Source organism: Halichoerus grypus, chromosome 7 (assembly GCF_964656455.1).
Source record: "Halichoerus grypus chromosome 7, mHalGry1.hap1.1, whole genome shotgun sequence".
NCBI classification, from domain to species: Eukaryota; Metazoa; Chordata; class Mammalia; order Carnivora; family Phocidae; genus Halichoerus; species Halichoerus grypus.
Genome location: NC_135718.1, coordinates 7626200 through 7650071, shown reverse-complemented (window position 1 = coordinate 7650071; position 23872 = coordinate 7626200). Strand labels below are relative to the sequence as shown.

General features: G+C 53.1%; 1 protein-coding gene across 4 annotated transcripts in view; it reads left to right on the top strand.

Moving 5' to 3' along the window:
• LHPP (phospholysine phosphohistidine inorganic pyrophosphate phosphatase) overlaps positions 1-23872 on the top strand; it is a 120586-nt gene that overhangs the window by 73872 nt on the left and 22842 nt on the right. The window contains exon 7 of one of the 4 annotated variants that reach the window (XM_036103091.2): positions 6510-6797. The exons of the other annotated variants lie outside the window; for them this stretch is intronic. Coding sequence (XP_035958984.1) covers positions 6510-6522 — 13 coding nt within the window. The 3' untranslated portion in view covers positions 6523-6797. Of the gene's footprint in view, positions 1-6509; positions 6798-23872 lie in introns of those variants that run through there. 4 annotated transcript variants of the gene reach the window in all.

Here is a 23872-nt window from a genome sequence, read left to right as displayed (position 1 = left end):
CCCTGCACCTGCAGCCAGGCTACCCCTGTGCCCTTCTCACTGCCCTGGCGGTCAAAGTGGGGTGGGACTGCCCTACTCTTTCCCCGTGGGTGGGGAGTTGGGCCTGGTGGGTGTGAGGGGGCTGCATGCGAGGATCAGGGGAGCCCAGCCAGTGCCCAGAGGCCGTGTCCAGGGCTGATGCTGAGGGGAGCCAGCCAGGAAATCTAGATAGCCTTCGTTGCCGGTGGCTTTTGCATGGTCTCTAAATTGGTGTGTCCAGGAAAAGGAACCCTGACTAATACAGAATGTTCCAGACCTCACCCCTCTCCTCTCTCCACCCCTTCCCAACCTCAGGAAAAGTCCAACAGCTGCATGCTAGGGCCAGGATTGCTCCTGTTCCTGTATGTTGCCTGGTTCCTGGTAATATCAGCTTTGTGAGCTGCACCGAGGCCTGCCAGCCTCCCCCACCCCCCAATCCGGAGCGGGAGATAAGCGGCCGCCTCAGCAGGCAGTGTCCGTGGGGGGGTGGGGGTGGGGAGGATTACCGCAGGCTAATCTGTCTGGAATCTGCCCTTTTCCTGCCCAGGGAGAGGGACAGGGACCTCCTTTTGTCCTTGCAGCACTGTCCTCCGGGAACCAGGTGCTCCTTTAGACAGCACCCTATGGTTCCTTCGGGAGGGATTCCGGCGCAGATAGAAGGAGCCCTCAAGCCGGTGTTAGGAGGGAGTGTGGCAGGGCTGTTAGTAGCCTGAGCTGCCTGGACTTAGCTCCTGCCTCTGCCACTTGAGCTGGTATGACTTCGGCAGGTAGAAGTTCTTTAACCACTGTAAGACCGGTTTATGTAATGGGGCTACGATGACTGAAACAATGTGCATAAAGTACTTGACATAGTGCCTGGTACACAGTAGGCGCTCAGCTAATGCTCCTGCTGTTGTCATCTCTGTCACTGATAGGAGCTCTTGGGGAAACGGGCAGATGGGCGCAGGGCCTGAGGGAGGCAGCGGTGTGGGGGGGAGGGGCCAGGTGAGACAGGCCCAGCTGGGGGCAGGGCCGGGGTGGGGGGCGCCGGGGTCTCCGCTGTCCCCACCACGCTGGTTGTAGGTCTGGTGTATGTGGTGGTCCCAGTGCTGGCTCTTCTCCCTTCTTTATTTCCGCACACTTTCCTGTCTCTGAACCCCGGAGACTTGGCAGCTCTGGCCGAAATTTCCAGACGGGACCAGGTTCTCCAGTGGAGGAGCAAGGCCCACAAGTACAGGGTATATCTCCATGGGAACCAGGTGGTTGGTCAGGGGTGGTACACACGTTAGGGGAGAAAGCGACAAATCATAGTAACAGCTGTAATTTACTGAATACCTCCTGTGTGCGAGACTCTGGGCTAAGCATTGCACAGACTCACTCACTGACCCCCGGCGACAGCTCGATGTGGCTGGCCTTCCAGTCGCCTTCTGTGGATGATGAAACGGGCTCAGAGAGGTTGAGTCATCGGTTTGAATTCGTCCAGCAAGGGAGTGGCTGGGCCAGGATTTGAACCCCACCATTCTCACCACCACTGTGCTCTCTCCCTCCCAAGGAGAGTCCCCTACCCTCTTGCACTGTCCTGGGCCAGCCAGTGGGGCTGAGCAAGGGGGTGGTCATGCAAATGCTTCTCCTGCGTGGAAGAGAACAGGAAAGATCTGGTTGGGCTGGGCTGCAGCCCCCACCCTGTTCCTGTTCCTGCTCCCGCTCCGTCGGGCAAGGTGAACATCCCCTGGCTGGACCAGAGGGAGGAGCCTACAGAACACTGGGGGAAGGTGCCCTCTCCAGGAGGAATGAGAACTGCATCCTGGAGACCTTGCCCAGGGCCTGCTGGGTGGTGGTGGTGGGGCGTCTGCTAGGCACCCCTCCTTCCGAGGGCCCTGCAAGGATGGGGGCATCTGCGGACAGGTCACCTGACCCTCCCACAGCCTGGGTTTTGAGGTGCAGGGCTCTGGGGAGCATGGATGGACCCCCTTTCTCTGCACGGGGCAGCTGGGGGGCTGGCCTCATTGCTCCCCCTCATCTGGGACCACAGTTCTGCCCTGCCTGTCATCCAGGGCCTGAATACTGTCGTTTCACATATTTTATCCCATCTTCTGGTTGCCTCAAGGCAGGAGAATCACTCTTGTGACTGTTAGCCTCTTTATTTTCTCAAAACTTCCATATAATAATTCATGATTTTTCTTGTTGATGATAAAACTGTGGGCATTCCTGAGCCCCTCTTCTGGGTGCACACGGAATTGCTGGGTGCAAAGATGGGCAGACTTCTAAGGTTTTTGGTGCTTCTGCAGAGTCCTCCTTCCCCATGTCTGTGGCACCCCCTCCGCATGGACCACCTGCTCTGTGCCTCCACATTCTCACCGAGGGGTAATACCAGTGAACAGCGTCATCAGCTTCTCAAAAACATCTCTGTTGATGGAAAAAAATGGTAGCGTCTCTGATTACTAATGAGACTAAAGGTTTTTTCTCATCTTCTTTGGTCACTGATTCTTGTTCCTTCTCTAAATTGCGTATTTCTATCCTTTTCCATTTTTATTGTATGTTTTCAAAACCAAGGCTTTTCTTTTAACGAGAAATCTGTATTTCATCAAAGATGGAACGCAGAGTCTGTGGCTCATTTATTCCCTAGAGAAGATGCTTGTGTTTTGTTCCCTAATCTAATAAGATACCAGAAGATGTTGGCAAATTACTTTGCAGCAGGCGGGGCTGGTAGCCGGCGTGCGGAGGACCGTGGTCTCACCGTGCCCTGCTCACAGCTGTCTTGACAGGCCCCTCTCTGCACTAGGCCCAGGAGCAGCTGGACCCCCAGACCAGGGCTTCTTCCTTTTCCCCATCCCCAGTGTCCAGGCCAAGGGGGGCCTGGCATGCACTCCAGACCCGGTTTTCAGCTGCTGAAGGAAGGAAGGAGGCCCAGCAGCGTGGCTGGTGGATCGGGACCTGGTGCTCAGCAGATGCCAGTTGAACGAGCAATGGTGCTCACGGGGCCCGCGTGAGCTCCGGCCCAGAAGCCCACTGGTGTGCCTGCAGACGCATGCATCCCAGCCCCCTTTGTGTTGGGAAAGTGAGTCAACGTATAGCTTCTTGTGTTTGCTTTGTGCTCCAACTCCTGTGTCCCCAGGAATCGGAGAAGCAAGGACACATAACTAAGTGATTTCTTAGAGTAAGTCACTGTCCATTTGGAAAATCTATTTCCTAGAGGAGGACTAGGGGTGGCTGGTCTTGGGGTGGGGCTTGAACCTCATGCGACTTCGCTGTTGCCCAGCCAGTGGGCTCACCCCCTGCCCCCCGCATGGCCATCGACGGGGCCAGGTGTCCTTCCTGTTGTGCCGTGATGCTAGGCCAGGCTGGCCCCAGGGGGAGAGGGCCCAGAGTAGACTCTGGGGGGACCGAGGGGCGGGGGTCCCACTCGGTGGTCTTGGGCATGTTGCCAGAACACGTGGGACCACAGGCCGCCTAGGGAGTTCAGGGCGTGTGCAGGAGTGGGGGAGGAAAACCCAGAGGCAAGCAGGGGGTACAGCCTCGGCCCCCTCTTTCCCTGATCCTAAGGATGGTCGAGTGGAGCCTGTGACAGTCCAGGATGCACAAAGCTGGGAAGCAGTCGCATAGTCCCGCGTTCTCTGCCGCTGCTGGGCCACGTGCACCAGGGGATGGGCCCAGCGGCTCCCTGGCCGTGCACTTGGTGGCCTTTGCAGGGGGAGGAAGTCATGATGACACTTCTGGAATCTGAGCCCCGTGTCGGGGAGCAGCTGGCAGGGCTTCCATGTCCTCCCTAGTGGATGTCCTGTCAAGGCTGGTGGACCTCCTTGTCCCGAAGGAGCTACCATCGACCCACACTCCCAGCACACTCACACGTAGCTACACGCCGTCTGCGCAGGTACGTGCATTGCTCGGCACAGCCCCTGATTGTAATCCCACTTTCCAGGTGAGATACAGAGAGATGGGAGGGATAAGTCACGTGCGCAGGACCCACGGTGGGAGGCGGACGGGGCTCAGCCCCTTGGCAGGGTGACCCTGGAAGCCAGGCCCTGAGCTGCTCTGTTTGTCTCCCTCTTGGTTGTGGGGAGTCCTAGCCTCTCCCGGGGGTGGATATGCTTGACTTGTGTTTGTTCAGTTCAGACACAGAACCTCCTGGAAAGGCTTGCAGGGAAAGATCAGGCAGAAGGCCTGAGCCGCTGTCCTGGCCAGCCCTTCGGGGGCCCTTGCCGCACCACCACGCTCCCCACTGCCCACCAGACATGTAACAGAACGGCTCAAGACCCACTCTTATTTTGGTACAGCTTTTTGTCCCCATTTCCATGTTTTGTTTTTCCTTTATAGTCCCAAGTGTTGAGCCTAGCAGAACACAGCTGTCTCACCAAACAAAAATAGATCCCATCCGAGGAGGGCTCTGCGGCCACAGACATTCTCATGCTCTCAGCAAAACCAAGTTCCCTTGCCAAGCGCTCTTTGAGAGGATGTTTGGAAAAAATGTCAAGGCATTCATTTTTCTCTCGACCTTTTCGGTTGGAATTGCGGGGCCTTAACACTGGAAGTAAAAGAAGTTATAAATAAAGGCGCGGCCAATGGCCAGGCCTGGCCGTGCTCTCCCAACTGGCCGTCCGTGGTTTCTCCACAGCTGTTAATGAGCACGAGGGTCCCCATGTGGCCCTGCCTCTGTAACAGGAAGTTAACGGATGTTTCCAGATAGCAGAGAGCCAGAGAGCGAGGGTTCCACACCCCGCAACCGAAGAGAGGGAACGCTGTTGGAGGACTTACGGGGGCGTGGCTTCCTGCAAGATGGTGCCATCTGAAGATGTTTCCACTCTTGGAAGGTTTGCTGAGTCTGTCCAGGATTTTGGAAGTGCTGATTCTTTATTGCCCTTCGGCTCTCTGACAGCACTCTCTGCTGGAGGAATCTGGGTGGGTCTCAGGGCACCTGCCCCGGATGCAGACCAGCTGCCTCTTAGCTGTATTCACTTTCCTGCACTTGCCTGGCTGTGGGTCCTAGACTTCCAGCCAGGGGGCCATCTGGTTTCCCCAGGGCCCAGAACCTTCCAGGGAGGCCCCAACCCTCATTGCGTGCTGAAACGGAGGCCACCCACCAGGGCCGCAGAGGGGGTGTGGTGGTGGGGCCGAGGATGTATCTGCCGTGGAAGATGCCCATGTGGGCCCTAGCCTGCCCGGGCTGCAGGCCATCTTGCCGTGGAGCTGTCTCACGCAGGACAACGAGCATCTCTGTTGTCTTCATCCAAGGGGGCTTCTTCGGGCGAGTCTGGGGGAGGCTGTGGTAAGGGGCGGGGGGTTGATTCTCGGAAGTGCTGCATTTTACTGCACTTTTGGTCCTTTGGTGGTGCTGTCTACCGTGGAGCCTGAGAGCTCCTGCACGGGGTGCACACCCCTGACTCTGTAGCCCCCAGAGTACATTCCATGGCGTCCATCTTCAGTGGCATCTGCAGAGTGACTCCCTGCAGGGGTGTTACCCCCTGATGCACCCCCCACGCTGGAAGGCCTGGGGGCAGGGGCGAGGCGGCAGCTTCAGGCGCCCAGGGAAGAGGCGTAGTTCCACTTGCAGGTCCTGGGTCTCGGTTGTATCACGTGCACTGCCATCACAGTCCTGCCTTGACCAGAGCTTGTAGTGTTGAGGAGAGAGCTCAGGTCCGGAGGAGACCAGCGGCCTGCGATAGCTTCAGACAGGCTAGTTTGCCTTTTTTGGAGGGGAGAGGACTGGTTTTGGTTTCAAATTTTGATTTTTAATTTTATGAACGTGGTATGTTCATACGGAAAATTTGGAAATTATAAACAATTCTTAAGTAGCTAAAAGAAATCCTTTTGTGATCTACCAGTAACATCGATTATCATTTTGGAATGTTTTCTCCCAGCGCCCTTCCCCCCTTTAGTATTTTTCAAACACAGTTGAGATTCTGTTTCATGTACAGTTTTACAGAATATACTTGTCAACTTTGAAATAGGCTCATCTGCGTTTTCGATATGGGCTACAGGGAAAAGACCAGATTGCCGACGCTTAGCTGTGGGAGAAGGAAATCTAAAAATACCCTTTCGTTGGCCTGGCACAAGGAACCCCATGGCTCCACGTTTTCCTCCCAGGAGAGTAAAGGCAGAATTAGCCAAGACGAAGAGTGGACCTTCTGGTGGGTGTTTGGTGTTTACACTCACAGGGCACATGTCGTGCTGTCCCCGTCAGGCCCAGAGATGAGGAAGGGGCAGTCACAGGAAGGAGCACTGGAGCATGGCCTGGCCTGGCTGTGGAGGGGGCTGGAGCCCAGCGCCTTCCTCAGGAACCTCGGTAGCTCTCCAACTTCTTCTGCAAAGCAAACACTTTGCAGGGAGCTAGAGAGGTCTTCTGTCAGACGCCCGCTACTTTCCGATTCCTCCAGCTAAGTATCACTAAAAACCCTGGACGTTGGAACATAAGAAGACTCTGGAAGGTGGAGAGAAGAAGGCACACAGGCTAGTGACCTTGGGACCCGAGAAATGACACAGCAGTGAACTCCCTGGGTTGTCTTTTTGTGTCCTAGATCCCAGACTTGAAGTTGAAGAGGCCGGACGCTGGAAGCATCAGTGGACACAGACGGGAAAGCCCCACAAAGCCTACTCTCTCTAGCCTACAGACCAGGAAATAGGCAGCCTAGCAAGACCGCAGACTTGTAGACAATAACCGTTATGCCAGCCAGATACCACAGCAAAGCTGTGGTCTGTCTCCATCCGTGCCAGCCAGGGCTGAATGTAGAGCCAGAACTTCCACCCTCATGAGGCTGTCATGAGCCCCCACCACTGGGGAGGGGCAGTATCAGAGAAGGCCAAGTAGGGCGCCAGGAGCCAGGAGGTGAGGAGAGCCCCTCCGCTGGGCTAGCGGTGGAGACCACACAGAGATCCCCCCACCCAGTGGTAATAAGGCCATCTCGCCCCCTCCTCCTTCCCGTACGGAAAGCAGTTATGAAGCATTTCTGTTCCTCCCAACTAGGGTGGAACTCCCACCCTCGACTAGCAGTAAGAAGAGCCCCTCCCCCACCTCAGGGTCAGCAGAGGACAAGTGGGGAACCTGGACTGCTGTCCTCCCTGGTAGTAATGTGGCAGCTCTAACCCCCTTCGCCTGCCAGAGGTGTGTCCAAAAACCAACTAAAAGGGAAGGTTTAAATAGGATCTAGAGTCTCGTACCATAATATCCCAAATGTCCAGGTTTCAATACAAAATCATTATCGTGCCAAGAACCAAGAAAATCTCAACTTGAATGAGAAAAGACAACCAATAGACTCCGGCACTGAGATGACACAGATGTTAGGACAGAGATTTTAAAGCCGCTATTACAAGAATGCTTGAAACAAATGATAAAGTCTCAGCAAAGACATAGAGGATGCAAAGAAGAACCAAATGACAGTTGTAGAACTGAAAAATACAGTAGCCGAAATAAAAAACTCAGAAGTGAGGGGACAGAGGAAACAATCTGTGAACATGAAGACAGAGATAGAGGTTATGCAGAGGAGAAAAAAACGGGCTGAAGAAAATGAACAGACGTTTCACCAAAGATGATATACACAGATAGCAAATAAGCACATAAAAAGATGTTCAGCATCGTTAGTCATTAGGGAGATGCAGATTAAAACCACACACAATGAGGTATCACTACACGCTTATCAGAAGGGCTAAAATAAAAAGATAGTCACCAGAACACAGGCTGATAAGGATGCTGAGAATCTGGACGGCTCTGGCCTTGCTGGTGGGAACGTGAAATGGTACGGCCGCTCGGAAAACAGTTTGGCAGTTTCTTAAAGAATCTAAACATGCCACTGTCATAGGACTCAGCAGTGGTACTCCCGGGCATTGCTCACAGAAAAATGAAAACTCGTAATTCACATGAAAGCCTGTACGTGAATGTTCATAGCAGTTTTTCTCCAAGCCCGAAACTGGAAGCGATTCAGATGCTCTTCAGTGGGTGAAGAGTTTCACTGTATATCCATTCCGTGGAATATTGTTTGGCAAAGAAGAGAAACAAACCGTTGATGCACTGGATAAAATCTCCAGTGAAAAATGCCTGTCCCCAAAGGTTATGTACTATCTGACCCCGAGTATCTAACATTTCAAAATGATAAAATCAGTTTTAAAATGATAAAATTATGGTGATGGAAACCAGACTCTTGGTTGGCAGGGATTAGGGAGCGGGTGTCGGGAGAGGGGAGGGGACGTGGCTACAAAGAGCATGAGGGATCCTAGTACTAGGGATTGAAACCTTCTATGTTTTGGATATAAGGATGTCAGTATTTTGGTTTTGATGCTCTCCTATAGCTTTGCAAGATATTACCATTGAGGGAAACTGGGTAAATCTGGGCTTACTAGATTTCTCACAGCTGCGTGTGAATCTACAATTACTGTAAAATAAACAGTTTACTGAAAAAGCAGTGGAACAAGGAGGGGGATCCCTTTGTATGTAGCAACCAGAAAAATGCCTGTGATGTCATCGGAAGTGCCAGGGGCTGATGACGAACTGTTTAAGAGTGATGCTAATTCTGGAATAAACATGCTTGTGGGGAAAGACTCTGGAAGACAACCTACCCAGACGCTCAGGTGGCTGAGTTGGGGGACTGGATCCACCTGTCTGTCTGTCTGTCTGTCTGGTTCCTCAGTGGGAGACAGATGAGGAGGGGGCAGTTGTGGTGTGATGCGGGGGAGGGTGGGCAGTGGATTGTGCTGTGGAATTATGGGTAATATTTTTTCTCTGTCTCTAAGTTCTAAACATGTGTCCTGGTTATATTATTATTATTATTATTTCTTTTTTTTTTTTTTACGATGGAAGAAGTTACATATTAAAAAAGGAAACCACATGAGCAAAGTTAAGGTCTTCTGCTAGCCATTCCCAGAGAGCTCATAGGGTGCGCTGAGCCACCAGACGGTCATCTGACAACAGCTCTGGTTCTGGGGAGCAGAGGGGGACAGAGCTCTGCCTAGTTTGCTGCTGGGGCTTTGCCCTGCACTTCTCGGACACGAGCGCGTCCCTGGCCCAGATGGCTGGTGGTGGGCCTCATTTGCACCACACACACCTGTCCCGGCCCGTCTTCCCAGCCAGCAAGAAGCCAGGAGGCGGGAGCGAAGCGGGGCTGTCACAGGATCCTGTGTGTTTCCATTCAGCAGTGATGTCCTCACCCCCACGTGTCCCGTGTTAGGCTCTGTGATACTGTGATTTATAATAAGAAATATAGATTTGGTCTTCATCTTCGTTTCTGGCACAGAGCTCCTAAAACCTTTGGAATCCCCTCAGTGGTGAGAGCATAAAGGTGTCTCATTCATAACAAACCCCTTTCAACCACCTCTGAGTTTTTGTTAATGAGATGACTTTGGAAACTTCTTAAGGATGGGACTGGTTGCCATGTTGGTACTTGGTGCCTCACCCACCAGCCCCCTGGGGGAGAGGAGAAGGAGATTGACTACCATGGCCAAGGCCAAGGATTTCAGCAGTCATGCCTACGGAATGAAAACTCCCTAGAAACCCGGAAGGATGGGCTTCCAGGAGCTTCCGAGTTGGTGCAGCCGTGGAGGTACCAGGAGAGGGACGTGCTTGGAGAGGGCGGGACAGCTCTTCACCCCTTGCCCTGGACCTTGCCCCGTAGCCTTTATAACACTCTATAATAAACTGGGAAGCATAAGGAAATGTTTCTCTGAGTTCTGTGAGCTGCTCCAGCAAATGAACTGAAGCCGAGGAGAGGGGCGCGGGAAGCTGAGTTGTAGCTGGTAGATCAGAAGCACAGTGACAGTCTGGGCTGTGATTGGCGTCGGGGGGGGGGGGGGCACGATCCCTTGACCTGTGGGATCTGAGGCTGTCACCAGGTAGACAGTGGCAGGGTTGGGTTGGATGGGGAGCCACCTGCTGGTGTGGGAGAACCGCCCGGCGGTGTGGGCAGCTCCATGCATCCTGCAGAGGTCACACTGGGCCCACCTGAGATTCTCAGAGGTCTTTGCTGGGCGAACCCCCCTTCCCATAGCAGCTTCAGCCAGCTGAGAGCACGTTTGAGAAGGTCTTTTTTCCTCCCTTGGAAATCTTTTTTGGTTGAGTTGGACGGTTTTGTCTGCTCCCTGGTTCTTTAGCCACTTGCAGAAGCCAGGAGTGGCTTCCTGCGCGTCCTTTCCTGGAAATTGACAAAAACACAGGTGCCTGCCGGCTCGCTGTGCAGGCCACCATCCCAAAGATCTCGCTGGCCTTTCTCTACGAAAGTGTGTTTATACATAGGGTGACGGTTTAGTTTGTGGGGAGCAGAACCTGGTGAGCTGTGTTTCCAGATTTTGCACCTATTTTTAAGAAGGGCACTATTTTTAAATTGATAGTCTCCAGCCCAGAGTCTATGTGGAACCCTGTGTCCTTCGGAGCGGTCACTGGGAGAGGGCCCTGTACCCAGAAGCCTGATGAGGAAGTGAGGCCGCCTCCTGGGTGGCCACCGTCACCCAAGAATTGCAAGGTGGTTTTCTGGGATCAGTTCTTGGCCCATCCGGTTCTGTTAGGTGGGGGTAGGAGCACAGCTCCCGTCGTCCCGGCATGCAGCGGTAGACCTGGGCGGCATTTGGCCTTGCTTGAGGTCACCGGGAGGCAGCTGAAGACACTGGCGCCCAGAGCCTGGAACGTGGCCACCTGCTCGCTGCTCCAGCCGCGCATCGTGTTCCCGCTGGCCTGAGCCGGGTTGGAAGATCACGGCTGCCCTTCCCTGCCTGTGTGTGAAGGAGAAAATTGGCCTTGATGCCTTCAGAAAGGCAACAAAACAAAGGCACCGAAGTGGACAGTGAGCGCCCCTGCCGTCCTCGGGGGACGTCCAGGGAGGTGGGCTCTGCGCGGGTAGCCTGGCCCCTGGGGGGCCCGCAGAGCTGGGCTCAGCCTCTGTGCTGTGTTTGTTGTGGGGGTTGTCAATGCCACACTCAGGCATCTCGGCAAGCGAGGCCCCGGGACAGGTGCTCGAGCCCAGTGATTCCCCAGCCCGGCCGGGCCAGCGAGTGGCACCTTCTCCAGTTACTCCCTGGGGTGGGGGGGGTTCCTGGAGGCTGGACGCCACGTCATCATACCCCTTCCCCATGCTCAGGCACCCTCATGGTACCAGGAGGCTGCTTGGCATCGCTGGGTCCCCAGGGAGACCCACTCTCAGAAGGGGTTGTCCTGGCCCCCCAGGGGCATGCTGCTTACTGCGCCCCCAGGGGCACAAAGCTGGGAGGCCGTGGGTGCTGGCCACCGCTGCTGGGTTTCTGCCCACTGTCCTCTGGGTTTCCCAACGTTGACACGAAGCCTTTTGGCTCAGGGGACGCGTGTGAGGGGAATCGCGGTCCGCGGAGCGAGCTGGGGCCAGCTTGCACATCTCTCCCCCACTCTCCAGCGGTACCGAGTCGGCGGCCTGAGATCAGCCTTGGCGAGGTGTTTGGCACGGCGGTTGGCAGATGCTCACGCACCGGGGCTTGCTCCCGCCCCCTCAGGAAGCTGCTTCACTGGCACACCTCTAGCTTTTGGGGTCTTTTGTGCAGAGCGAGTGGAATCCCAACAGAAATTTGGCCAGGTCTCCGTGAGGCTGTTAGGCTGAGAGGTGGGTGGGCAGCCGAGGCCAGGGGTCTGGGGGCGAACAGCCGTACCTGGAGGCTCTTCATCCCGGCCACCCAAATGGTTTCCACTGGATTTCCCCAGGTGGCCCCACTTTGCCCAGAAGCAGCACCCTACCTCCCCAGGTCAGGCGCCCCGTTTCTGTGGGTGCTGGCACTCTAGGCCACACACCCTTAACCCGGCCTGCAGAGCTCCCTGTCTAGTGAGGGGGGTCCCACAATGAGGAGTGCAGGGGAGGGGAAGGGGGAGTTCCTTGGGACTCCAGAACCTCAGAGCTGGGGCTTCCGCCCCGGTCTCAGAGTCCCTGAGGGTGTGGACCTGGCAGCCCCCTCCTCTGGACCCTCCAGCCCTTTGTCCCGACCTCTGCCGGGGCTGACTGCTTTTGGCACGGTCCCCACAGTGGACTGCAAGCTTCCTGTGGGCCAGGTCCTGCCTTGCTCAGTGCTGCGCCGTTTCTGCCACGTCTCTAGGATGCGGATGCAGGCATGTGGGGCCATGAGGAACAGCGTAGCGGAACGTTCCTGCGTACAGGGTGGCGCACCTGAGATGCACTGCTCCTGGGCGTGAGCCTGGCAGTGGGAGTCCTCTGTCTGACGTTGTGCTTCATCACAGGCCCATGGGGGCTGGGGGGACACACCAGTCTCATTTAAACTTTACACCGTCGTCCTGCTGGTAGTGACCTTTCCCCCTGGGAAGCTGAGGCACAGGAAAATGAAGTGACAGCAAGTACCTGGGGACACTGCTTCGCACCCCGGTGGTCTGTAACGAGCTTGTGCTGGTAACCACCATGCCAGCACCGTCCCTCATCACCCGGCTGTGGGCGTAGGGGAGTCACCTCTGCTTTATGAGAAGCTGGCCCATAGTGGGCCAGCACAGGGCCAGCCGGGGAGGGGGCTCCAGGCCTATGTTTTGGGGTTCTGAGTGCCCCTCCACACACGCAGCCGGGGTGAGGCTCCTTGCAGCCCCGGTCAGCACCCCTGCGACTAGGAGTGTGTCTGTCCTGCCTTCTGTCCCCCACCCGCAGGGAGCTGCTCTCGGCTTCGTCTGGACGTGGGACTGTGGGGCTGGGCAGCTGGGAGGCTTCTGCTCCTGCAAAGATTGGGACTTCTTTTCTCTTGATAGCTTTGGGTCAGGCATTTGGGGATGTGCAGATGTAGGTACAAGGCCTCTCGGCCCCTTCAGTGTGTCACCAGCTACACAGCACGGTGGCCCCAGTGGGACGGCCATCAAGCTGATTCTCTGCAGCTGTCCTGGGTCGGGCCAGCGCTGAGCTTGGTCATGCTCCGTCTGAAGGCAGAGCTGAAAGAGCTGAAAGAGCCAGGGTTTCCAAAGCCAACAGGACGTGGAGGGCACGACAGCCTGAAAAGTTTGTCACATGTGACTCGTTTGCTAAGAAGTATTTGCCGGGTGGCTCGATGCGCCTGGCAGCCCAACTAGGGGTTCGCTGCCTTCAGGGAGCGCAGGGTCTAGAAGGGAGACAGGTGCCATCACGTCAGATGTGATGAATGCCGTGAAGGGAGAGACCCAGGGCGCACAATGTTTTTGGGTAATGACTGTCAACAGTAAGTTTTCTCTTTCTTTTAAATATTTATAACGTACAGTAAAATGCATGATTCTGGAATGTTCGGCTTGAAGAATTTGTACACGTGTATAGCTGTGAGCCATCACCCGGATCCGTCTGTGTCATGCTCCGGGCCCCGGAAGGTTCTCACGCCCCTTCCTGGCCAGCAGTCCTCTCCCCTCCCCAGGCAACTACTGTTCTGATTTCCCGCCAGTAGATTAGCTTTCCCACGTTGAGGTGCTCCTCACAGCAAGTGAGCTTCCTCACTTCACTCCTTCTTACGGCGGAGTAATGTTCCATCGTATGTCGAGACCACACCTGACGTCCCGTTCACCAGCTGATGGACGCTTGGGTTGTTTCCAGTTTTCGGCTCTTGTGTAGAATGCTGCTGTGAACATTTGTGTACACATTTTTGGTGGACATGTATTTTTAATTGTCTTAGATATATGACTAGCTGTGGAATTTCTGGGTCATAGGGTGACTTCATGTTAAACTTTTTAAGGAATGAGCAGCGTTTTTGAAGATTGGATAAAAATATGTAAGGAAATGGGGCATCTGGGTGGCTCAGTTGGTTAAGTATCCAACTCTTGATCTCAGTTCAGGTCTGATCTCAAGGTTGTGAGTTCGAGCCCCGCGTTGGGCTCCATGCTGGGTGTGGAGCCTACTTAAAAAAAAATATGTAGGTGCGCTTGGGTGGCTTAGTCAGTTGAGTGTCCGACTCTTGGTTTCGGCTCAGGTCATGATCTTGAGGTCGTGGGCTCGAGCCCCGCATCGGGCTCCGTGCTCAGTGTGGAGTCTGCTTCAGATGCTTTCTCCCTCTCCCTCCTCCTCTGCCCCTCCCCCCTCATGCATGCTCTCTCTTTTTCTCTCAAGTAATAAATAAATAAAATCTTAAAATAATATGTAAGGAAAAGACTAAATTTATTCACTTCCATTCAAGAAACTTGCCAAATAACATGCCAAGATCTGAACCTTGTCACTGGTGACAGAGGCCAGCTCATCAGTGAGATCGAAGAACTCTTCAGTGGAAGTGTTTTTATGGTGTTTTTACACTGAGACATTCACTCCTTTAACCTGCGCTCACGGGCCGGCCACTTGGTGCCAGCCCCCGACGCGCTGGGCATGTGAGAGGCGTGAGTCCTGCCTCGAGGACCGCACGATCGATGACGGGTGATAGGGATGCTAAGTAGGCAGGTCGTATTGTGGGTGAAGAGACGAGAGAGGCTCCTGACAATGAACAGGGTGCAGGCGCCACACTAACACACGGGGTCACGTGAGACTCGAACAAAGCCTTGGAGGAGAAGGTGGGGGCCGTGCAGATTGCTGAGGAAGGAACGGCCCGGAGCAGGGTGGCTGGGGCAGAGAGAAGGAACAGAAGCATCAGCCGGCGGGAGAGGGGTCACGGCCTTGCAGGCCTTCCGAAGGCTTTCGATTTCATTCTGCAGAGATGGCCCATGTCAGGGTTTCGCACAAGGGAAAGGTATGGTCTGACTTCAGGTTTTAAAGGGGTCCCTCTGCTGCTTTGTTGGGTAAGATGAGGGGGGTGAGGACAGAAGCAGGGAGACCAGGTAGGCGGCTTCTGCAGTCACATCATGGCGAGGTGGTGGTCACTGGCACAAAGCAGCATAAGGATGTAAAGAAACGCTGTTCTAATAACGCAGAAATGCGTCCACTGCCAAGCGATGTCGCCTCATTGTCACCCTCCCGGAGATAATCCTCTCTCTTACGGTCTGACGTCCGTCCTCCTGGACTCTTTTATGTGCATACTTTTTTACTTTAATGGGATCATACCCTGATAAAGCTCAGTAGTCCTGCTTCCCCCACCAGAATACCCCGGTGTCTGTGTCGACACACAAGGAGCCTCTTCTCCGTCTTGCAGCTGCACGCATGTAGGACACACTCGCACTGTTGTCTGTTTAACGATTCCCAGACTGGTAGACGGTGCTGTTTCGAGCTTTCCCCTATTTTAGACAGTGTTGCAGTGAAAATTCCCATGCCAACATATGTGTGTGTATTTTTAAAAATAAACTTTTTATTTTGGTATAATTTCATAGCTCCAGAAAAGTTACCAAGATGGCAGTGAGTTCCCGTCTGCTCTTCACCCGTTTCTTCTCTGGTTAACACCTTGGGTTTCCGTGGTCCCGTATCACAACTAATGAACGGCCATGGTGCATCTATTGGTTTATTTTGTATAAAGTCTAGACTTTATGTGCATTTTACCACAAACATGTTTTTGTATACTCATTTGATTGTTTATTTTTTAATTTTTTTCAAAGATTTATTTATTTATTTTAGAGAGAGAGAGTGAGTGCGCGCATGCACGCATGAACGTGGAGGGGCAGAGGCAGAGGGAGAGAGAATCTCAAGCAGACTCCATGCTGAGTGTGGAGTGATGCGACGCTCAGTCTCACGACCGTGAGATCACGACCTGAGCCGAAACCAAGAGTCAGACAAGTGCTTAACTGACTGCACCACCCGGGCGCCCCTGATTCTTTAAAATAAATACCCCGAAGTGGAATTGTCGGGTCAGAGGGAACATTTATTTATTTATTTATTTAGATTTTATTTATTTGAGAGCGAGAGCTAGAGAGCGAGCACAAGCAGCGGGAGGGGAGGGGTAGAGGAGAGAGGGAGAAGCAGGAGCCCAATCCGGGGCTCGATCCCAGGACCCCGGGATCATGACCCGAGCCACTTAACCGACTGAGCCTCCCAGGCGCCAGGTCAGAGGGAACATTTAGAGGTGCAAGGTGAAGAGGTCCCAGCTGCCAGTCTTGCAGCAATTAGTCAGAGACAGGATGGAGCCAGGCAGCTTCCCCACACCACGCCTGGGACACAGAAGATTCCACGTTCCCAAACTGTGATTGCCTGTCCCTGAGACTGGGCAGGTCTGAGTTTATGTTCGAGGCCTGGGAAATGGAAAGCCACCCTCAGGGCCTCAGGCACAGGGGCCCCAGGCCCGCAGCTCCGCTAACCCTGTGGTCACCGTGCTGTGCCCGTCCGAGAACACGCCAGGCTCGGGCTCGGCCACCCCGGCGTGCCTTGGGAGTGGTGTCTGGTTGTGCCGGGCATGGAGCAGGTGAATAGCAACGGGCTCTTTCTCACGCCTCTGTGAGTCCCCAGAACTTCACACACGGAGAGCCTGGCTCGGAGGACTGACGGGGGCTTATCGGCTTTAAACTTGACAAGGTGTCCTGTGTGCAGAGGGGTGGGTACATCGGGACCGTGGAAAGTCCTAAAGCTCCAGATTCACAGGGACTGACCCAGGCATCGGTGCTGTCCCAGGGCCACAACCAGAGTCCTGAAGAGTCTGGGCCGAGGGAGGGGAGTGAGCCCCGTTCAGTGAGCCCCTGGGATGGCCCCGGGGGTGCAGCATGTGAGGTGGACCCCGGAAGATGAGAGGGAGGTTGTGTGGAGACAGGAGCAGGGAGGGCACGGAAGGCAGGGGAGGGAAGGGTGTGGGCAGAGGTGCGGAGGTGCGAGACAGGGGTCTGTTATCTTGAAGAACTAAGGATAGATTCCCGTGTTTCACCGGCTGAGGCCACGTGTCTTCTCATGGCCTCAAAGTGTGAGGTAACTTACGGGGCTTCTTCGGTCTCCCTGCTGTCCCCGCCCCTTGCTGGTCTCCAGATGTCACAGGCTTCAGGGCTTGGCTTAGGCCCACTGCTCTCCTTCTCCATTCTCCCCCCAGGTGACCCACACAGGCCTTAAACCCAGCTTCCCAGACCTCTGCTTCTGGTAGCCTCCTGATCTCTGCCCTCGCCCATCATTAGACATCTCCAGCCTGGCAGGTTCCAGACAGAGCCCTCTGGAAGTGTAAGCAGAAACAGGATATTTGCATGGCCTTAACATGCCAAATACTCAGCAGTCACAAAGGGAAAAATAGGACGTTTACAGTGGAGGATCTGGTAGATTGAACCTTAGCCTAGTGATCAAGGTTAATGGCACTTACGTGCTCCTGAATGTGCCCTTCTCAGGGCACCTCAGCCCCGTGTGTCCTTCCCCATGAAGCGCGGGAAAACCTCAGATGTCACCACGTTGAGGTAGGAATTGCAGGCAGGGACTTGAACATGTGCCCGTAGCACGCTTCCTCACAGTCACCAAGAGGTGGAAGCGACCCACATGTCCATCAGCTGGTGAAGGGATAAGCACTATGTGGTCCGTCTTGATGATGGCAAATCATTCAGCACGAAGTTCTGACACGGGCTGCAACACGGATGAACCCGAAAGACGTTACGCTGGGTGAAATAGGCAGATGCAAAAGGACAAACATTGTAGTATTCCACTTAGGAGGGAGTCCGAAAGCCAGAATAGGCAAATTCGTGGAGACAGAATGTAGGCTGGCCGTTTCCAGGGGCTGGGGCGGGGGATGGGATGTTACTGCTTCCCGGGGACAGACTTTGTGTCTGGGGTGATGAAGAAGTCGTCGAACGAGTTGGTGGTGATGGTGACACAGCATCGTGAATGAAGTTAATGCCACTGAACCGTACACTTAAAAATGATTAAAACGGCAAATTTTACGTTCTATTTATTATACCACAGTTTAGAAAAATTAATACGTAATATACCCAAAACCACTGAGTTGTCTGCTTTCGGTAGGTGAAGTGTATGGTATGTGAGTCATATCTCAAGAGATCGGTTATAAACACACACAGTGAGGAACATTGTACAAAATGGTCACTGTATTCTCAGGAACGTTTCCTCCTTCCCTTCATTCTGCTCAGACACCATGTATCAGTCAGCTCCAGCTGCCGAAACAAAACAGTACAGACCGGGGCTGAAACACCAGACATTTATTTTCTCACAGTTCTGGAGGCTGGACTTCCAAGATCAAGGGGTCAGCCTCTGTGGGGTAAAAGATGAAGACGGGGGGCTGGCCCTTGTGTCCACCTTGTCCCTGCGTCCCTGACCCCTCCCGTGTCACCTGCCTTGGGTTGCGGGGGCCGTGTCCTATTCCTCCACCCCCTGGCTGCCGAAGGCCTTGTGTGTGTGGAAGAGTGAGTCCGGGTTCCACCCTGTGGCATGGTGGGTGTGTGAGCGGGAGTGGTGGCCAGGGCAGGACAGCCGGGGCAGGGGGAGGTGGGGGCGGCCAGCTGGCCCACCGAGAGGCTCGCGCCCCTTGGGTGTTGTGGTGACATTAGCCGTCAGCAGTTCCTAAAACGGGGGCACGAGCCGAAAGCAAGCTTGGATCTCAGCTGCATCGGTCACTCCTCTGTGGTCCAGAGCACTTGGGCCTGGTTTTCTTAATCGCATTGTTCTCTGAACACCCAGGGTTTTGATTATTAGCTGTCGAGGATGACTTCATGTGGAGATTTTACTGCCTAATGGAGTGCACACATATTTAAAAAAGAAAAAAAAAACCTGGCAGGACAAGAGTAAAAATACAGCTTTCCCAGAAATATATTTAAAGAAAAAAACCCATTAAGAACCCAGAAGAACACAAAGCACTAGTGTGAAGTGTGAGGTAGTGAGGGAATTTGGGGGCACGCTTGGGCCACAGTGGTTGGCCCAGATCCCCCCCCGTATCCTGCTCCCAAGGTTCCCTGCCAGAAACACAGGGTGCAGGGAGCTTCTGCATAAACACACACAGCCCTCCTAACCACCCAAGCCAGGGATGGCAGGAGGACCAGGAAGAGCTCCAGGGTGAGGTCCCACACGGGGCGCTGGCGGTCAGTGTCCATGCTGCCGAGGGAGACCCCACCATCCCTGCTCCCTCCTTCCCCAGCCTTTGCCTCCCCCCCCATCTGGCCCGTGCCTGGGTGGGCTGCTGAACCCGGGCCTGGGTCAAGGTGACTAGGCTGTTGATCGCTGCCCTGAGCTGTCGGGTGCGTTGCCCCATCCACGCAACAACCTCTAAAGGATTCAGAGCAGGAACCATTACTTGGATTCTGAGGATGGGGAGATTAATACTAGTGCCCATTGAGCACTCACTGGTGTTAGGCCTGATGCCAACTCATTTAATCACTACTAGGAAGTAGGTGCCATTATCATCCCCACTTTAGAGCTGGGAGAATAAGGCCCCGAGAGGTGCGAACTCGCCCAGCTCTGTGGTTGACCAGGAGATGAACCAGGTGCTCCTGGCCGCCAGGTTCCAGGCCCTGAGGACCAGAGCTAGGGCGGCTCCCCAGGCTCCAGCCAGCTAGAGATGGGCTGTCCCCTGGACCCACGCCAGCCTCCTGGGCACAGGGGGCGCGTCCATCCTCAGCCCACCCATGCGGCCTTGTTCCCCATCTAACCTTTTCTTTGAAGCAAGACATGCCCTGGAATGAGCCCACCCTGCGATTTTATTGATCCAAAGAAAAAAGTTAATGAGGTTTGTAAACTGTCACTCTTGACACTTTCCAGAGGGCCTGCCTCTGGCTTCCAGGGCCCTGGGGAGGCCGGGGCCTGAGGCAGGCGGTAGGCAGGCTTGCCTCTGTCTGCCCCTTACCTCCCTCTTCAGACGAGGCCAGGTGGCCTTCGAGGCCCGGCCTGGCCCTGCCTTCCCCCCCTCACAACATGGTGCCGTGGCCGCCTCCCCAGCCCACACGTGTGCACGTGCCTGCACACACCTCTGTTCCTGACTCCCTTCTCTGCAGACAGCTCGGCCTCTCTCAAAGCCCCTTGCATGCTGCGAGTAGCTTTCTAACTCCCACGTGGTGATTCGTGCATGTGTGTCCCCCCACCCACCCCCGGGCTGTGAGCCCCCTGAGGTGAGGCCATACCGTCATGGTCACCAACGTCCCCACACCGGCCCAGCCAGGGAAGCTGGCAGAGGGAATGCTAATGCCACCAGGATTCGGTGGGTCAGGCCATTCGTCTTTTGCCCCTGCTGCTCTTTCCAGAGGCTGCCCGAGCCTTCCGCGGTGCCCGGCCTCCCATGGCAGTCACTCTTGGCTTGCACACTGTGGTTTGGACCTTTGGAAAAAGAGCCTTTTGCATCATCTGTCTTTGGCCACACCCATGTCAGGCTGCTTGGAGGGCCCCTTCGAGGCCCAGAGAGGTTTCTAGTAAAGGAGATTGCATGGAAAAGGGCTTTCCTGGGCTAGTAATCTGGGGAAAGCTGGCTGCTTTAGGCTAACGTGGACGGCCCCGGTGCTGAAACACGTCCTCCCGAAGGCCTTCCAGACGCTGTCACTGGGTCTCCGCCTCTTTTAAGGCAGGTCTGCCCCGTGCTTATCCTAAGTACACACGTGTCCTGGCTGGCTGAGCGGACCCCAGAATCCCTCTTTCTAGGAGCATCTCACGGCACCAGGGTTTGGCGTGCGTTTCGCAGAAGGAACTCCCGCTCGGGGCAGCGCTGCCACCACCAAGGGACCGGCGAGTGTGAGTCACTGCCGCCTCTGGATGGAAACAGCTACTGGGAAGGTAGAAGAATCGTAGCCCTGAATGCCTTCCAGTTTCCCTCAGTTGCGTTCATGCGACATGGCAGCAACAGGGAAAATCGCACATAGGACCTATTTATTTAGAGGCCTGGCCAGCTCCTGGAAAGGAGCCTTTCAGGCTTGGCCAGGAAGGCGGCCAGAGTCGCGTTACAGCATCTCAATGTATGGCTGTCCTGCAGCTCGCATTCCAGTCTCCCGTTGATGGACGGGTAGATGGTTTCCAATTTTTGCATGATTATAAATCATCCTGTGCTGAACGGTGTCGGCAAAGCTTTCTTGTGCAAATGTGCTAGGTTTTCTTTGGGACAATTTTCCCCCCACTTGCCTGGTCATAGCATCACTGTGGAGAGCTGGTTACACACACATCTTACCAGGTCTGCCCTGGCAGGTCTGACTTTGGAGCCGGGAATCTTTTGATTTCTTTCAACAAAACTGCAGTGATTCCTGTTATCGGGGAAGGTTAGCACGCCCGGACCCAGAAGCAGGGTAGCTGGCTCGGAGCGGACCAGCTTTCACAGTTTACTAACTGGATATTGCCGGCCACTCCACAGTGGATGTGCCCATTTCTGTCCCCTCCAGCAGTGGGAAAGAACCCTATTTTCCCACATCCTTGCCAGTTCTTGGTACTGTTAAGTTTTTCAAAAGCTTTTCCAAATCTGGAGTATGTGTAATAATATCTCATTTTAATATAAACAGCACTCCCTGTACTTTTCGTGTGGTTGAGCTCTTTTTCAAATGTTTCATGACCGTTCAAGGTTCCCTTTGTGGATTATCTATTCATATCCTTCGTACACTTTCCTATGGAATGCTTGTCACTTTTAAAATTAGTTGACTCCCGGGGCGCCTGGGGGGCTCAGTCGGTTGAGCGTCTGACTCTTGGTTTCAGCTCAAGTCATGATCTCGGGGTCGTGAGATCGAGCCCCGCATCAGCTCCTCCCTCCATGTGGAGTCCGCATAGGATTCTCTCTCCCTCTCCCCACCCCCTCGCTCTCAAATCAATAAATAAATCTTTAAAAAAAAATTACAGTTGGCCCTTGAAAAACACAGGTTTGAACTGCGTGGGTCCACTTATATGCATGATCACTTTATTATATAAATACAGTATATAACATGTATGACACGTACAAAATGAGTCAACCAACTGTTTATGTTATTGGTAAGGCTTCCAGTCAACAGTGGGCTATTTTGGGGGAGTCAGAAGTTATACATGGATTTCCGACTGCTGGGAGGTCCTAACCCCCACGTTCAAGAGTCAAGTGTAGTTTGTAACAGTTCTTAATACATTCTTCTCCTGCTCCTTTGTCAGTTATTTGTGTTGCAAATATTTACGCTCTGTCTGTGGTTTGTATTTTTTTTAAAGATTTATTTATTTGAGAGAGAGCACGAGCTGGGGGAGGGACAGGAAGAGAGAGAGAAGCAGACTCCCCACGGAGCAGGGAGCGCAATGTGGGGTTCAATCCGAGGACCCCGAGATGATGACCTGAGCGGAAGGCAGACAGTTTACCAACTGAGCCACCCAGGACCCCTGTGGTTTGTATTTTTACTTAGTTTATGGTGTCTTACTGAATGAAAGTTTTAAATTGAAATACGCGTTTTGTGTCTTGTCCAAGACATCTTCCCCTCCCCATCGTTAGAAAAATACTCTTCTGCATTCTCCTCCAGGAGTTTGAAAGTTTTGCTTGGCACATTCAGGTTCTAAATCTACTTGAAATTTGACTGGTGTGCATGGCATGAGGTAGGGATCTGATTGTATTGTCTATACGGTAACCAGCGGCTATTCAAACACCTCATTTCAGTCACCACCCTTTCCCCCACCGACTTGGAATGCTCCCTCTGTTGTGTGTCAGCTTTCCATCTTTGTTCTTATCAGTCCCTTTAAATGTGTTTTTTAAAAAATAAACAGCTTTATTGAGGTAAAATCTATAATCACATAGTTTACCCATTTAAAATCTATAATTTGAGAGTTTTTAGTATGTACAGTCACCATCACCATCGGTCAATTTTGGAACATTTGCATCACCTCTAAAAGAACTGTGTATACCACCCTCCCCATCTAGCTACCCACCCCATCTCCCCAGCCCAAAGCCACCACTAATCTACTCTCTGTCCCCTGTAGGTTTCCCTATTCTGGACATTTCGTATGAATGGAACAATGTGAAAAGTGGTCTTTTTTTACTGGCTTCTTTCACTTGGGTATATACCTCAGAGTGGAATTGGTGGGTCATATGGTAACTAATTTTAGTCATTTGAGGACCTGCCAGACTGTTTTCCAAAGCAGCCACACCATTTTACATTCCCACCAGCAGTGTAGGAAGGTCCTGATTTCTCTATATCCTCACCTGCACTTGTGATCATCGGACTTTTGATTCCAGCCGTCTTAGTGGGTGGGGAAGTGATATCATTGTGGTTTTGATTTGCAGTTCCCCTCCCTTTGACAAATCTGAGGCCATGAAGACTTACCTCTGTGTGTTCTTCTAAGAATTTGATGTGTTTAGCTCTTCCATTTAGATCTTCGAGCCATTTTTTAAAACTGATAAGCATATTTTATTGAGCATATATTTTGTTCCAGCTACTGTTAAGCATATACAGATGATTTTATTTATCGCTTAACATGGTCCTAAAAAGTCATTTCCATGGCAGTCACATTTTTACAAATGGGAAACCAAGTTTTAGATATATCGACTTAACTAACCATGATCACAAAACATCATAGGTGAAAAAGTTCAGTTTCCAATTCAGGTCTTTCTGGTGCCAAAAGCCCCTGGTGCTTTTTTTTTTTTTTTTTTTAACCATATAATGTATTATTAGTTTCAGAGGTACAGGTCTGTGATTCATCAGTCTTCTGTAATACCCAGTGCTCATTACAACACATACCCTCCCCAATGCCCATCACCCAGCTACCCCATCCCCCCACCCGCTGCCCTCTGGCAACCCTGTTTGTTTCCTATGATTAAGAGTCTCTTATGGTTTGTCTCCCTCTCTGATTTCGTCTTGTTTTATTTTTCCCTCTCTTCCCCTATGATCCTCTGTTTTGTTTCTTAAATTCTACATATGAGATCATATGATAATCATCTTTCTCTGATTGACTTATTTCGCTTAGCATAATACCCTCTATTTCCATCCACATCATTGCAAATGGCAAGATTTCTTTTCTTTTTTTGGCCGGGGGGGCGCTGAGTAGTATTCCATTGTATATATATACCACATCTTCTTTATCCATTCATCTGTCAATGGACATCTGGGCTCTTTCCATAGTTTGGCTATTGTGGACATTGCTGCTATAAACATTGGGGTGCACGTACCCCTTCGGATCCCTACATTTGTATCTTTGGGGTAAAATACCCACTAGTGCAATTTTGGGTCGTAGGGTAGCTCTATTTTCAACTTTTTGAGGAA